The sequence below is a fragment of the Strongylocentrotus purpuratus genome, unplaced genomic scaffold (assembly GCF_000002235.5).
Source record: "Strongylocentrotus purpuratus isolate Spur 01 unplaced genomic scaffold, Spur_5.0 spur5_scaffold_5, whole genome shotgun sequence".
In the NCBI taxonomy this organism is placed as follows: domain Eukaryota; kingdom Metazoa; phylum Echinodermata; class Echinoidea; order Camarodonta; family Strongylocentrotidae; genus Strongylocentrotus; species Strongylocentrotus purpuratus.
The window spans coordinates 36,689,578-36,706,627 of record NW_022145611.1 but is presented as its reverse complement, the minus strand read 5'-3'; the positions used below and the strand labels follow the sequence as shown (position 1 = coordinate 36,706,627).

At 36.0% G+C, this 17,050-nt stretch overlaps 1 protein-coding gene across 1 annotated transcript; it reads right to left on the bottom strand.

Moving 5' to 3' along the window:
- Positions 1-7,574: 7,574 nt before the first annotated feature.
- On the bottom strand, positions 7,575-15,497 carry LOC582279 (proto-oncogene tyrosine-protein kinase receptor Ret-like). Its single transcript, XM_030999361.1, has 7 exons — positions 15,415-15,497; positions 13,800-14,010; positions 13,095-13,279; positions 12,459-12,563; positions 11,748-11,962; positions 11,240-11,377; positions 7,575-10,781 (listed from the first exon to the last, which is right to left on the bottom strand). The coding sequence occupies exons 2-7, from the start codon at positions 13,978-13,980 to the stop codon at positions 9,821-9,823; spliced, it is 1,785 nt and encodes a 594-aa protein (XP_030855221.1). The 5' UTR covers positions 13,981-14,010; positions 15,415-15,497; the 3' UTR covers positions 7,575-9,820.
- Between the last annotated feature and the right edge of the window lie 1,553 nt (positions 15,498-17,050).

Genomic DNA, 17,050 nt, shown 5'->3' with positions numbered 1-17,050 from the left:
GAATTTTTAACCAGTGACAGCATTTTGGTATGTGAGTTGTCGACCACACAATCTCGAAGCAGTTGAGTTCCTAGCGGTGCACCAGCTAATTCACTAGGGGGTCTGAAATATCACTTCCCATTTTCTGATATCTGTGGTTTTGGCAAAGCAAGGAGAAAGAGAAGAAGAAGAAGAAGAAAGAAGAAGAGAGAACTTGGTGGTATGATGGTTAATACAGCCTGGCTGATCCAGGCTATTCAATAAACATGTATATCCAGAAATTGCTAACACAGGAATATGTACTAATATAATTCTGTTTTGGACATTTAAACAGAGTGGAGGCGGGGGGGGGGGGGGGGTTAAACCGACGACATCACTCTCTGCTGGATAAATTAATTGAGAGCGACGTTTACGTCTAAGAATCTTAATTTCATGCTCACTTCAAATGAATCATATAGACTTCTGAGTTCTGACTGGTCTGTCTGTAGTTATCAAACTCAAAGGCCTATATACTTTTAGTCCGCACCAATTCCTGTCCGTCATTACAAGATATACATGGCAGAAGGGATTTCCCCCTTTCAAGTCACACTTTCTCGGATTCGAGGCATTTGGTTGTTTTTAATTTTAACAGTAGCGTAACCAGCTTGTCCAGTAATAGGACAGGGGGGGGGGGCGACCGACCCAAATTTACAGACAGAACTCTAACTCGTGTCGCACACAACGCTTCTGATTATACATCCACAATATAATGGTGGTGGCAGTGATAATATTGATGACATTGGGCACTTCGCCTTCTTTCCTATATTCGCTTGTATATGCACGAATATAGGGGGCAATATAAATGACGTACGTTTACTTTACTTCGATAAAGCGATCATCGTCACTTTGCCTCGCATTCCCGGCCCTGCCTTCCCGAGAGAGTATACCGGGATTTCACGGTGACGATAGAGAGGGCAACCAAGTGATGAAGTTCGATCCGGACCGAAGAAACTCAATTTAAATTTATTTTCAACTTCTACGAATAAATGACAAACGTTTCTGCCATTTACTTTTTGGTATGTGATTTGTTAACCTAAACGCGGTGTGTAAAACAGCTGCTCCTTATACTTAACCAGTGGTGGATCCGGGATTCTCTTCCGGGGAGCATGGGGGGGGGGGGGGGGGCAATTCAGAAAGCACATTTCTTATAACTACAAAAACATGGGAGGGTGCTCCCTCATGTTTGTCATGTTTTTGTGTATAGATTTGAGTTTCGCCATGCCCCGTCTCCTCTAGATCCGCCACTGATGAGTTTGTTTGACAACTTTTCTTTTCTCAGCGATAGATATTAAAGTTGGAACTTATTATAATGATTATAATCAGTGATTGGGATTTATTTACCTAAGGTATCCACATCAGTAATATTACTGCTCTTCCTTCGGGCCCTGCAATTATTATTGCTCTATCATTGGCAGGTAACCATTGACTTCTGGGTGGAGAGGGGCAAATGTAGATTAACGTCTTGCCAAAAGACGTTAGTTCCGGGCTATAGCTGCATGGGATTCGAACCGTCAACCTTTGGGTTTAGTGTCAGCCAATGAACCAATATACATTTACGACTTAGTGTCTCTAAAATCATTTTTATGTGGATCGTAAGTGTTCCATTTATAGTTCAACTACAACAAAAAATAAAGTCATATACAATATGGCATACTATCATATCAGTCTAATTTAAAAGTGAAAACATAATATTTTGTTGACAGATTCGTATAATTGTCGGCGAAGAATTTGGATTTTTATTTATATTTCATTTTTTTTAATACGAGTATCCGTTTTGTTGCTATTATTATAATTCTTCTTGCTTGGAAATATTTGCAGAAAATTGTCCCTTTTGTGGCAAAAATAAAATCTTATATCCTATCGTCTATTTCATTTGGGCGCGATAGCTCAGTCGGTAGAGCAGTGGTCTCGTAATCCGGTGACCCGGTTCGAAATCAAGGCGAAGCGCTAGTGCCCTTTGGTATATAATCCTTATTACCAGGTCCCTCGGAGAGGACCTAAAACCGCCTGGTTGCTTACTTACAAGCATTTATGCTTTCTTAGCAGTCAGGTAGTAAAATAACCACCACAATTTGTTTTTTGTTTAGTAAAAAAAAGTCTTTAATGGAGTAACTTTGCCTTTGATTAACATTTCGGGGAAAATTCATGTTCAAATTTGGTTCGACAACCCCTTCAGTGACGCGCCGAAACAGTGATGAAATAAGAGAAATGGCACAAAACATGAAATACCATCATTCATGTAACCTCTAATTTCTTTTCAGATCCAGGAATTCGTGGGCTAATCATTTATCTTTATAGAACCCCATGATTTTCAACGATAATGCCATTTATTTTCTTCACACATCTTGTCATTCAACTGGAGCGAAGATTCAGAGGACAAAGCGTTTATCACTCCAATAAACTGGGGTGCATGAAATTATGTCTTCATTCGCGTTTCTCGTTACATCAAAATGTGTTTCAAACGGTTATTATTATTAGAGCTATCATCGCATGTTCATGTGTGAAATTTTTCGCGTTTTGTTATGATTTGGAGGGGTCATGAAATAGCAGATTGATCAAAGTTGGTATGTAGGTGTGCTCTTTGAATTGCCGCCCCCATTAAGAACACGATGGAGATGTAAGTGGTTTGAAGGTAATGATAGGCCCCTTCCAGAGAGGTGGGGGGAGGGGGCAGGGAAAACATTGATCTTTGAGCCATCCATGTATTTATGCCGGGAAAACTTGACTGATACTGATGTATATTAGTTTGTTTGTTGTTTCTGGGGTGGGGATTTTCAAATTTTGTTTGTAACTTATTAATACTCAAAATTTAACATCATCACTTTCTTCTATTTTATTCGTTGAGAAAGATAGATAATGCGCCCCCAATATTCATCTTTCCTAATATCCTAGAAATAAAATTCTCTTCCAATATACAAAAAAGGCAGCCAGACTGAATTTCCTTTTAAGATCTTACCTTTCCTCATAAATCTTGAATCCTGAGATGGGGGAAAGTTATACACCTGTATGATATCAGTATGAGATGATGGATGAGAGCACTACGGGTCGAAATACACGATCAGACCGCGACCATACCGAGCATGCCAATCATTTCCAGACGGTTCCAATTTTCCCCCCATATTTCCATGAATGCTAGTGCAAACTTTATTTTGGATAATGAATTTTTGGGTTTTTTTCTTCACCGAGATTCCAAATACAAATATATTTTCAAGTCTGCGTCTAAAGACTGAAAAGACTACCTTGGTGTTGGGTTATGAAACTTATAGCGATAACACATTTTGGTATATTTTGGTATCCACACGGCATGAATTGGTGAAATTTCGGCAGGCGTTTTATAGAGATGCACACTTTATAGAGGGATTTTTTCGATTCTGTTTTTTCGTCGTATTTGTCGGTAGTTGCGAGAAACACCGGAATGTGAGAAAAATCGCAAATTTTTGGTTGCAGTGTAAATGAACCTTGTCACTTCATATATGAAGGGAATTCCGATTTAGTCTGGTAATACAGACATCATTCCACCTTGCAAGTATCCATTCTCACAGGGAAAGCCTTATGTTCGGGCTTTTGAAAATCTGATTGAGTTTTGGGCGTGGGCATGAAGGGGGATGAAAGCCTTGCTTAAAGGTAATACAAAGTTTTGGGAAATTTTGAAAATTTGGTGAATAGTGATTCTTTACAATTTTGATATATTTGGATGCCCCTGTGGATGTTTTATAAGCACTAGAAAATTTAGCCCCTAAAACACTTCTGGTTTGAGAAAAATTGAATATAAAAATTTACCGGTGCTCCCGGTAAATTTCAATAAATTTCACATAGCACCTACGGCCGTACAATGGTAGCTGCGACCATGGAAATCTCAGAATATGTAGTTGTGATATATAATTTCCAAATGGGAATAGCTAATCGGTCGATTTTAGTCAAGAAACACTGTTTGATAGCTTAACTAATATCATGACCTTGAGAGGGAGCTATACAACATAAAGAGTGTATTATTTACAATTTCACAACTTTAGACTCGATTTCAACCACGACAACGATCACTGAATAATGAATATTGTAGGATCGCATATGCTTCCAATATGTTCATTTGAACCAAATTCATGACCCTATACCAAAACTTTGTATTACCTTTAATAGTCAGTCCGTTGAGTTTAGATTGACGCAGTTGCACCCAATAAATCTCAAAGTCACTTGATTTATTAATTAATTATATACATTTAGGGATCCTATCGAGGCGGTCACTTTACATCAATTACAAATGATTGACCCACCGCGGCACTAATGTCCATTGGCAAGATATTGATCTACATTTGCCACTCTCCACCCAGGTGTTAAATGGGTACCCGGTAGGATGCGAAAGCTAATGTGCTTAGATTAGCAAGTGTGCGCTTGTAAAAATGACGCCTGGCTGGAATGCTCCCCAGGGAGTGGAGAATGTGCATACATTGTGTGCCGGTAAGCCTGAATCCGATGACCGGGGTATTGGAATTTATATCTGGGGCGCTTTGAGAGGGCCTTCGGTCCTGAAAAGCGCTATATAAGAACTAGTTATTATTATATATTATTATTATAATAATGGGGGTGCGAGGAAAGTTCGAAAAAAATATCCTAAACGAAGAGGACGTTTCATATATATATTAGGAAGAATAAAAACCATGACATAAACAATTTTGTTTGAAAATGAAGAGAAGTGGTATTCATCACAACTATTAGCACGTCCGTCGGGACGTCCGTGCTAATAGTTGATTTTGATTTAGGAGATAACAATTTTTTAATCACTTGCTAAAACATAAAACACGACATATTGACAAGATGAGACGTCTACCTACCTGTTTGAGTACATTATAACAGTAACAAAACTAGATCTAAACGCCATTGGGACTTGTCTACCTTGGACTATAATGCATCATCAAGGTTTAGTTTCGAAAATAAATCTCCACGGCGATTAGCATGGGAAGGCCAAGGGGTAGCCTGTCACGTTAAAAACAGTTTTATTAGTCCCGTCTATCGTCGCGTTACCTTATGTTTTAAGAGAATGCGAGAGAAAGAGAAAAAAGATAGGTCTATGACCTTTTCCTTGTCAATTATCATGATATCATCATTTCGCTCCCGTTCTCTGGAAACTGAGATGGCAAGAGGTGTCATTGTGGAAAAGGAATTGAGATCGGGTATCATGAGCGTGACTGTTGAAAGTCGTTAGACACTCTTGAAAAGCTAGTATAACAGTGACCAACAGAGGTAAATTATGTGTTCGACCAATTTAATGCAACTTTAGGTTCAACTTGGGTAACAGTTTGCCCAAATTGGTCAGACACAGAATTACCCCGAGAAGCGGAATTCTTATACCACACATTTTAAACATTAGGCCTATATGGAAAGTTTACTCGGACATCAATGTTAAATACACCCAATAATGAGGATAAAGAGAAGAAAAGAATTGAAAAGACATGGTTTGAACACTTTTATATCGTCGTCTCTCAGAGACGCATATTTTCCAAGCGCTTTCATATATTATGCGAGAGTTATTATTGCTCGAGTTTTTGAATGATATATTTTTTAGTAAGCTGACGAATGTGCCTGTAAAAACAGATCGAAGATGGCGCTTGTTCGAATTGAAGACACAGGGCAATAAAGTGTTCGACTTGCAAATTCACCAATGGCTGCAGAATTTTGATGGTGTCGAAAATGTAAAACAAAGCAAGAAATGACTTTATTATATATATTACATGAGAAAAAAGACGAAAAGGGGTGTGAAAGAGATTTACAAACAAAGGGAGGTGAAAAGGATTAAGAAAGAGGGACAAGAGGGAGAAATAAACAAAAGAAATGTGAGAAAAGAGAAAAGAGGGGATATATATATATATATATATATATATATATATATATATATATATATATATATATATGACAGAAAGAGACTAAAAGGGACTGAAGAAGCAAAGCGGCAGAAGAAAGGAAGTTTGAAGAAGAACATAAAAAAGCGTAATGTGTGTATGTCTAAGGAAGAGAGAGAGAGAGAGAAGAGAGAGAGAGAGAGAGAGAGAGAGAGAGGGGGAGGGGGGGGGGGGGGAGAGAGAGAGAGAGAGAGAGAGAGAGAGAGAGAGAGAGAGAGACAGAGAGGGAGTGGGGCAGGGGGAAGGGTTGTTTGGTGAGAAAATAAATGAATTGTCTTGTTTAAGCCATACTTTTGTACAAATACACCGAGTGTCAAGCCAAATTTTAAGTTTGTAAAATGTGCATTTATTGTGTGACCATGAGTAGAGAGAGAGAGAGAGAGAGAGAGAAAATATGCTGTTCCATAACACATCAGTAATAGGAATCTATCTTGAGTTTAAAAAGTACAATCACAGAGTTCAGTAAAATTGTGCATTTTACTGCGAAGAAAGGCTTTTTCTTCTGAAAATTACAGATTCATTACAATTTCATTGTCACGTTGATAAAATAGTGGTGTCTGGACCGTATTGTAAATGTGCAGTTTGGAAGAAATTTTACATTTATCCCATTATTGATAATATAACAACCATGAAAGTTAGTAGATTAAAACAAATTAGAGTGTCTCAATATTCATGTTTATACTCTTGTATTCTTTTCCTTGTACTTATAAATAAGATTGTAAAAAGACAGTTTCTTGCTTGCACAAATGCTGTGGTACTTTGATAATAGTATTGTTTGAATTAACAAAAGTATGTTACCTACAGAAATGCATAAAATGTTAAACAGTAGTGAAAGTTTAGTTTGCCTTGGCAACGAGAACTGCCCCATGTCTCTCTACACACAAACCCCACATCATGACGACAGAACATGTTGATTCACACAATATAAAAACATTTTCATATTTTAACAAACCAATTGTTTGAAATCTCCATTATTCATCAAATATTTACACATTTATCATATACTCAATCTGTTCCTTATACTCCACCATGGCTAAGGAAGGCAGATAAAAATCACTGTATGAATACTCAATTGCTGGCTTTTATAATATATCACACTTAAACAACAATTAAACATTCATGTAACTAGAAGAAATGTTTGACTGTTTCTTTGAAATCTACATAAAAGATTGCAAGAGTGTTCCTCTTTTAGAATATTACTACTCAGCGGTGTAGCTACAGGGATAGGGGAAAGGGGCTACATGCCCCATCAAATGTGAAAAAAGGGGAAAAGGAGAAAATGAACAGGAGAAGGAAGAGAACAAGAGAATGTTAGGACCCTTTCATAATAGGCCTTAAAGGTAAAGACCAGTATTGGAAACGCCCAATTTCAAAGAAATGAAATGGAAGCTCTCATTACCAATCATGTGAAAGAATATGTTTTGACTAATACATGATGATAAAAAATTTGCCGGGAAACCGCCCACTAATTCATATATTTGGTAATTTGTTTCTCTCATGGTCTGTGAGAGATATAGGGTAGTCCCATATACATCTTTTTGTGTATAGTGCTTGTAACTTTACGAAGAATGGGCCAAATTTCTTATCATTTTGATGATTCCAGAACCTTGCAAATGCTAGATGCTAGATGATCAACCTTTCTGATCGATTCCACAACGTTTCTTTCACAATGCAATCGCATGACCATAACTGGTCTTTACTTTAATACTAATAAATTAACATCAGTGCTCCCCCATATGGGTGTCACTTCATGGCTTCATCTAGTACATTAATATTTAAATCCACTTTAGTTTCCTAATTTTACTTCCAGGACACATATATGCTATTGTGCTCATACATATAATATTACTCATGTACTCATATGCAAAATCAGAAATTTTACTGAATGATGTAAACTGAGTGCTTTTAGGTTTAAGCTTGAATCAGGAAGTCCATTGCAATTATAAATATTTAGAATGTTGCACTAGTAAGCAAATATACAAAATACCAATCCAAATATGGAAATACATAAAAACCTATTCTATCACAACAACTGTTTATCATGGTATTAAAATCACAATTAAACAGAGAGGAATGAAAAATATTTACCTAAAACTATACATGGATGAAACATTTAGTCATATTGTATACATCAATTCACAAATCGTGGAAGAAATTAACAAGGATACTACATACATCAATAACTATAAAAACTTAAGATAAATACTACAAAAATAAACTCTAGTTTTCATTGCAAATCAATCTGGATATATACACACAAACTCTTTAGATCTTTTGTATCAGATGTACATTTTCTAATTAAAAACAACAACATAATATGCCTCTCTACAACTAAAAATTTGACTAATTTCAGATTATCTTCTTTTGAGCCTACTTCTGCTTTTAGCATTGAGAAAGTCTTTGTAAAAAAACGCATGTATAGAAAAGAAAAACAAATTTACTTCTTCCTTTTCACATTTGTTTGTAGCTCTGTATTTCCCCCTATTTACAAATCTTATTATTTTTTTACCCTTTCCTTTAATTATTGTTTGAAAGGAATCAAATATATATAATTCTCATTATATCTCCTCCAGATATATATTCTAGAAATATACAAAGAATATATACAATCAGCTTCTTTCTTCCATGAAATTATTTATACAACATAAATAGACATAATAATCAAATCACAAATGGCAAGAAAGTGAATATTGCACAAAAATGAATTTTGCAAATGGCATTTTTTACAGATGGAAATATAATTTGCACATTGTAACATATTGAGATAGTTTGATTAATATTGTACAAATATTTGGATTTTGTCAAAACTTGTCAATATTAAACCATTAAGGAATGTAATTTATGAGGTTGAAAAAACACTTGGAACTTGATTGGAAGATATAGTACTGCTTAAAATATGCAATGTTTTCAGCTAACACATTTAATATTCCTCTTTAATAAATATTTAAAAAAAATCATTTTGAATAATCGACAGCAAAGCTTACTCCGTGTTCCTTCAATAATACGACATTATGAATATCATAACAGAGTAGATGGGCAAATGATAACTGACATTATTTCCTGCTCAATTCCTTTAAAAACGATCTTCTTTAATATAGTGTCATATTTGATTGGTGTGGGCCGTCTTCTTTCCAAAACTATTCTGCTGACATTTGTAATGGCTAACTTTCTACCTTAATTATTTTTTAAATCAAACACATATTCCATGTCCACATCTAGTAGTATAAAATAATGTTATGAAATTTAAATTGTAACAAAAGAGATCACAAAGTATGATTACAATGGTCAGCAAAGAAATATATGGCCTTTATTAAAATCATAACCTAATACCGGTAACCGTTTTCCAATCATTAAAGAAGACGTATAATACAATATACAAATTTTTTACACCTACATGTATGTTTCTAAAATATGCTTTCCTTTTACATACTGATGAGGCAAAACTCACAATTATTTTGCTTTCTAACATGACAGTTTAAGCCTGTAATTTTGTACACTTCTAGAATACTAAGATGTTTGGAATAGCCAATGTATGAATAACATTAATAAAAAAAAACATTATTCATGGTGGAATACAAGCTCATATTGCACATTCCGGTGAAAAAATATATTTATATATAGTTTTCACTCCAACCATCAGCTGCCTTTTGAATAAATATTGTCTTCTTTCATCAAATATCAGATTACCCAAATATATGCTTCAATTTATCAATAAATACAGTCAGACTTACAAAATGTAAATTACAAGTGTATCATATGAAACATAAGTTGAGATATGTACCAGTGCAAGTCAGAATGAATTTCAGTACTACTTAAATGCTCTTGATAAAACTATTAATACAGCATAAACTATTATATGACTGCATTGATAGATACTGGTGAAAATACATTGTCTATGGCTGCCATGTTTATACTGATAAATCTTCATCTGAACACAGGTCCGTCTCTCTGCAACCTTCCAGTAGCAGTCGACCCGTCGTCATGTCACATGACACCCCAGAATCCAAACTAGTTGGGCTAATGAGCACCTTGCCTTCGGCAGTAAACCGTTTGAGAGCAATAAGAGATGGGTACTTGCCCGTATCGGGGGAAAGGTCTGACGTATCAAATGTGTCACTGCGGGTGAATTCTTTAATCATGTGATGGCGCTCTTCATCAGAGATATCCTCACACAGGCATGAATCGATACTGCTTTCCACGCTCTCGCTGCTCTTGTCTTTTTCCGATTCATTGTTGTATAGTCGCAAGCTATCAGGATGTGGGCATTCCAGATTAAGCTCTGCCAGTACGGGATTCTCTTGATTATTGTGCATGTTTTCTAATGACCCAGCGATACCTGAATAAAGATTCATGTCTTGTTGCGCTTCCTGTATTTGTAATGCACTGTGGGTAATACCATCATCAGCCCTAGGTTGTCCGGCATAATAAGCCCTATTGTCGAAGTTGCGTCCAAACGGGACCAAGTCCCTAGGGATCCAAGATGGTGGTATTTGTTTCTGGTGATTCAAACTGTTGAGACTCAAACTCACAGGCGTCATACGTTTGCATGGACTAACCGCACTCAGATTCTGGGTGCTCCGGCTCTGCAGGACCGCCCCAGTCGGGATCTTGAGCATGGGCGTGGCCAAGAGGCTGTTCTGTGCAGTATCCTGATTGGTTGGCTCCAACATTGGACTCTCTTCCACGTTAAGATCCTCGCTGTCGTCATCGGAGCTGGAGTCTTCATAGCAGTAGCACTGCTGTTTCTCTGCATCAAACTCCATATAACAGACATTTTCTTCCATCATTTCCTCGAGCTTGTTGCGTATCTCAGTGAAACCTGGCCTAAGCTCAGGATCATCACACCAAGTGGACTCCATTAGACTGAATCTAGTTTGGTATTGAATATGGAAAGAAAAAAATAAGCAATAAATTCATATAGAACACAGACAGGCATATCAGTGGCTATAGACATCCAAAGCACTAAACATCCAAAATCTGACAAGCATGATCTTGCTTCAACATTTTGCATGCAATTGCCAACTGGATATATGAACCAGGTATTAAGCTGGCAATTTGAGATGTCAAGTCCTGAAACATACTACAAATTCTATTTACAATGGAATAATTGTTCCACATGAAGAACTTCCTTCAACTCTCACACCTCCTCATTGGTACTGAGAAGGTTTGCAACATGTACAGGACTGAGTGGAGTTAAACGAATTAGGCTTGACTTGTAAATGAAAGAAGCCAATTATTTTTTGCTTAGGATCACAAATGTATATCTGCTGATTACTAGAACAATGGGATAATGTTCTGTAATATTCAAAAAAGGTATAATATCTTACATTTGAGGAGAGCAGTTGTCAGGTTTCTCCATGCGGTAGCCTCCTTTTAGAAGTTTGGGCATGTCTTTATTTGAGATGCCTGGGTATGGTGCTGCACCGAGAGTCACAATTTCAAATAGCACAACTCCGTATGACCATCTGGAATGGAAAAGGAACAAAAGAAGTATGACATTTATGTTTTATTTTCAAATATTACATCTATATAATCTTATGCTCACATATACTTTTGATTTGAAAACTTTATCTTGGAAATGTTTCGATATGGACAATATAAATTTCCAAAAGTGCATTTAATTTTAAATGGGATTGTGATGGAATAAGAGATGCATGGACTAAAAGTACAACTTAATTCATAAATATTTGCAAAATTTGTTGTATTTTGACACATGTATATTCCTGCAATCATCATAAACAATTAACGTAAAAAAATTAGCACTAATTCATCTCACTCTTTCTTTCTAAACTCTTCAAATTGCTTGTTTTGGATATAATCCAAAAGATGACTTACACATCGCCCTTGGTTGTGAAGATCTGATCATAGATAGCTTCAAGGGACATCCATTTCACTGGCAGCTTCCCTCCTCGTCGATTCACATAAACCTTGTCATCGTAGACGTACCGTGTAAGACCAAAATCACCAATCTTTACATTCTTATCGTCTGCTACCATCACATTCCTAGCAGCCAGGTCGCGATGAACAAAACCTTTCTGAGATATATATTCCTGGATGGGTTAAAATATATATTACATATAAATTCATTTATATGATGATAATGAAAGAAGATATGTATTAAAAACAGATTGAATAAGTAGCTTTTGTTTAGCACGAAGCTTCATCTTCCACAGGGTCCACAAAATGAGATCAGTAACCATGAAAATGAGGAAATAAATTAAAACTTGTCATTTCAGCTTTCTATTCACTCACTCACGAAGGAACCTTAAAAAAAATAGACCATATGTACTTATGCTTTCTAAAGTTCATATCGATAGAGTTATCATAACTTTGGGTAAGTGTAATATATTCAAAACTTTTTATATAAAGTTACAGATATCGAAAATTCATTAATATTGATCAAAGGTTAAATTTTATATATATATATATATATATATATTTTTATTAGAACAAAGGCAATAGTAATTTTTTTATTTGAAGAGCGAATGCATTCACAATGGCAAATGCTTGATCTAGGATCAGACTGAAATAAAAATTCAATCTTACCATTCCCATAGCAATCTGTCTGGCAAATGAAAGTAAGTCCAGAGGCCTGAGTGCATCCTTGCTTGGTGTACGTGGAGCTCTACCTGTCTTGAATTGGTCAAACATCTATAAAGATAAAGATCAAAGTAAAGGTATAATTACGATAAAATAACGTAGATAAACATACTTGAAAGTTTATGTCAAAGCAAATCCAATAATGTGGACTTATGTTTGTTAGACTGCAAGATCAAAATCATTCTTTTTCATGATACAGTGCCCAACTGCCCCAAATACATGAGTTTAGCTTGTTGCAGACTATGCATGAGATAACTCACATTGAAATCCATTAAAATTGAATTTCAAATATATATCACATTCTATTTAAAGAGGTTTATTAGACAAATTTTTTATTCTGAGACTATTGATGACAACTACTCTCTATAAAACAGAAGATATTAGAACAAGCTAAAATAAGAACAATATTTATTCTTATCTCTCCTCGCTACATTTTTTGCAAAGTACCTGTTGAATATTAATCTTGTGGTTGAGCTAGAGTCTTGGGAAATGCATGTTATACCAATATTGATCACATCTAACAGGTTCAAGGGTCAAAGGGTCAGAGGATGAGGAATGTCACAGTACTTGTTCTCATCTCACCTGTGGACGTCTATTCCTGAGGAAGTGGAGCAAGTCTCCATAATAGCAGTGCTCCACCAGGAGACATATAGGATCCTGGATGGTACAGCATCCAAGGAGACTCACTACGTTAGGATGGTAACCAAGCTCCTTCATCAGCTCAATCTCACGTAAGAACTCCTGCTTTTGGGTGTCCTCCGCAAACTCTGTGAATAAGACACCAAGAACGTAGATTCTTATAATTCTCACAGGAAGATCATTCTCAAACTCTTTAAACTATCATTTGAATCTGTTCAGCCTCCATATTATAGTTATTTACAGGCATTTTTCTCACCATCTTCGTGAGGGTAAATATAAAAGACTTATATTTTAAACGTTTACCTAATCTGGATGAAGCTCTTACTAAATGTGGAACCCCTTCCAGATATTTTTCGGACAGGTTCCAGTTTATTTGAATATCATTCATAAAATACCTGGGACAATTGTATCAACCTCACTACAGTATGCTTTCCAATTTATAATATAATTCTTGCAGTCATTAAAGCTTTTTCAAAGTAGCTTTAATAGTCAAGTGTTAAATCTGTGTTGTTGTGGTTTTCACAGACCCTCTGTTGTCTAAATGGTAAGGTGTCAGTTAAACCCTGTTCAGATGTGAACTCCCATATGTCTATCACTGTTTCTCATCTCATACTATCAGTGTCACCTTGGAGATGTAATTCTACTCACTATGCAACATCTTCACAGCTACCACAGTGTGTTCTCCATGCGTTGCCTCTCTGGGTACGATAGCAGACAGGAGGACTGGTGACTCCAGATACGCCCTACCACCAGCCCCTTCAGGACCTGACCAAAGGCCCCCTCCCCTAGGACATCTCCCACTTTGATGCGTGCCGGGCTGATCTCCCATCGGTCCATCACATCCGGTTTTACTTGACAGCTGTAAGATGGTGAACATTGGAAGGTGGTTTAATTTGTAAAAAATTGAGCATTCAAGAATCTTGTCTGCTGGGAGTCTCAGACAGGCATTATCTAATAGTATTGTACTTAGAGTTAAAGCTCTTCTCGCTCTCAGCAGCTCATATATTTGCGTAAAAAGTAATTAAATGGCTTCTGAATCTACCTTACAATACTTGTAAACAAAAATTATAACTACTCAGTGAATTGAATAGAAAAAACTTGTTCACATTTTTACCCGTTATCGATTCATACATTAATTGATGTTATATACCTCACTTAAGAAATCCAGCCATCTGATTGGTCGAATTGCATTCATAAACTTCAACTGTTCCTGTAAAATTCTCGGTAACCATGCTTAAAACATTTCAATATTTTTAATAACCATGGTTATTAAAAATAGTTGGTCAGCCTCCATGGTTACCCCATAGGTTTACATGTTAAAAAATGGTTTGAGCGATGGAGGATGCCGTATGTGTGCGAAGGATTGGTCGGTAATTTCAATACAATTGAATCTCGATCGATCTTACCGACAATTTTATCTTGCATTGTTGACATGAAGACGAAATAAACTTCCAAAAACAAAAAAACAACATCTGCCGATAGATCTTGATCTAAGTTCGTGCCAATATGCATTGCAAAAGTAAAAGAAGAGTCCGTATATGGAGCTTTTGCGAAGCATTCATCACACGCGAAGCCGGTTTCAATCCATTTTAATGTATATATTGGAGAAAACTGCCAAGCATGTTAACGGCGGGCCATAGCCGAGTGGTCTAAGCGTTGGTTTTCGGTACACCTCTTGTTGTACGCAAGAGTTCGAATCCCGTCTTCGACAAAATGATAAATATTTTTCATTTTTCATATTTTAGTCTATTTTTTTTCGGCATATAAAAGTATTAATGACTGCTTTAATATTCGAGAAATAGTTGTTTTCATACGCTCTCGGGAAGGTTACAATTGGGCTATTCCCCTCGGCAAGCCTCGGGGAATAGCACAATTCTAACCTTCCCTTGAGCGTAATAAAACAACTATTTCTCTCAAAGCAGTCATTAATACTATAATATTTCCTTGAAACCATTAATCATGATCACCTTAAGATAAGTAAAACATATTTGCTCATTTCTTGGTTTTTCGATATACTGCCAAGACTTTTTTCTTCAAAAGAGTCAACAGTTTGTTCTTCTCTTAAAAAAGGGTATATTTAATCTCTAGTCAGTTCATAACACCACAAAACTTTAAAAAGGGAAAATGCATCAATTAACAACCGATTTTCTACAAAAAACACCAATTCACCTCAGATATCTCTTAAAGGATTGACAGAAAGGGAGTAGGTACATTTCATCACTCTTGCGAGAGAGACATGCATCCTTATAATTCAGTTACTTACGTGCTGAGTAGAGCAGGGTACGAAGGCGAGGAGTAGATATTTGGTATGCTCTCTTCGTCATGTGATAGATTAGCCTTGGATATGGTCCTTTGCCGTCGGTAGATACAGGTCCCGCAGCAGGCTAGGAAGGCCAGGAACAGGGCAAGGGCTAGTGGTCCAACGATGTACAGACTCAGCTTGTGGAATGGAAGCCTGGTGGGAGGGTAGGGTATGGTCACCACGTAGGACTTGACCGTGGTATGCACTCTTGTAGTGGGCATGGTAGGGAAAACACCTGAATGAAATGAACACATAAAGTTTAATCAGTTATGAACTTTTCTAAGAAACTAGTTAGATTATTATTATATAATACTTGTCCAAACTAAATTACTGATTAACATTCAGAGGTGAGAGAAAGGAAGTATTTTCTCTTAAAGCCTTAGATTTTTTTTTCTTTCTACAGTCATTTCATAACAAAATCTGGGAAGGGAAACAAAAAAGATATGAAATTAATGAATTTAATTAATTGGAACAATGTTAGGAGAATAATAAACAGAGCAGGAAAAAGAAAATGAATGAAATTTCATTATCAAAACACTTGATTTTCAAAAGTTAGGGTAATGACACGATGGGAAAATTAGCAACAGCTTTTTACCTGTAGTGAATTGCTTATTGGGATGTCGACCAATAGAATAAGAATCATCTTCATCCTCATAGGTATAGTAATGACCAATTATCTGTAAGATCAAAACAGAAATGAGTGGTTTGAAAGTTATCAAATGAAGTATCACTGTGTAAACAGAAATAATATAATACTAATAATTAGATCAATATCATATACAGTTACTGTATAAACATGCTCTATTGCGCTGTGATGAAAACAACACTCCTAACAGGGCTACTTTATCAGACACAATATAAAAAAGCTGTTTAAAAGCTCCTGAAAACAAGTGCATCTTCAACAAAGAAAACTTTGAGGACAGCAACAGATGAGGCTTTTCTTATGTCAAGTTGTGGGTTATTCCAAAGATTTGGAGCGGCGCAACGGAAAGTGCAATCTCCAAGAGTTACTTTTGTTTTTGTGTGAGGTAGCTGTTTAGAGGCAGCTTGCTAATGTAAACACCAGATACTTGAAACATGAATATTAACTTATCTCTTAATTATCAAATAAGAGATCAAATTGATTAACTCTAAACTATATATAATCTCCATCATCCCTTCCACTATCTATTAAACAATAACAAATAAACATTTATATAATTGTACGACAATGGATTGTACTGCACAAGCGAGGTTGATAGGAAAAATGGGTATAAACTAACCTACTGAATGTATTTAGCTGTGTTTGGATAATTAGCATGAAACAAGAGTAGCGTTGACATGGACTTTCATAAAGAAGTTAAATAAAGGTGCTTTCAGTATGCAATATATATATATATAATGTTCCCATTTAATCCACATCTCACAAAACATAGTTTCTTACCTCAACTCCATAAACTGTTTCTGGTTTCAGATCTGTTATTCTAAACTCAGTTGCATTCTGTAAGTGACAAAGGTGAAATAGCTGTCAAATCAAAACTATTCTCCCAGAGCTACCACATCCTGCATATTATACTGTCAATTAAATTAAAGCAAAAATTATAACAAAGAGAAACTA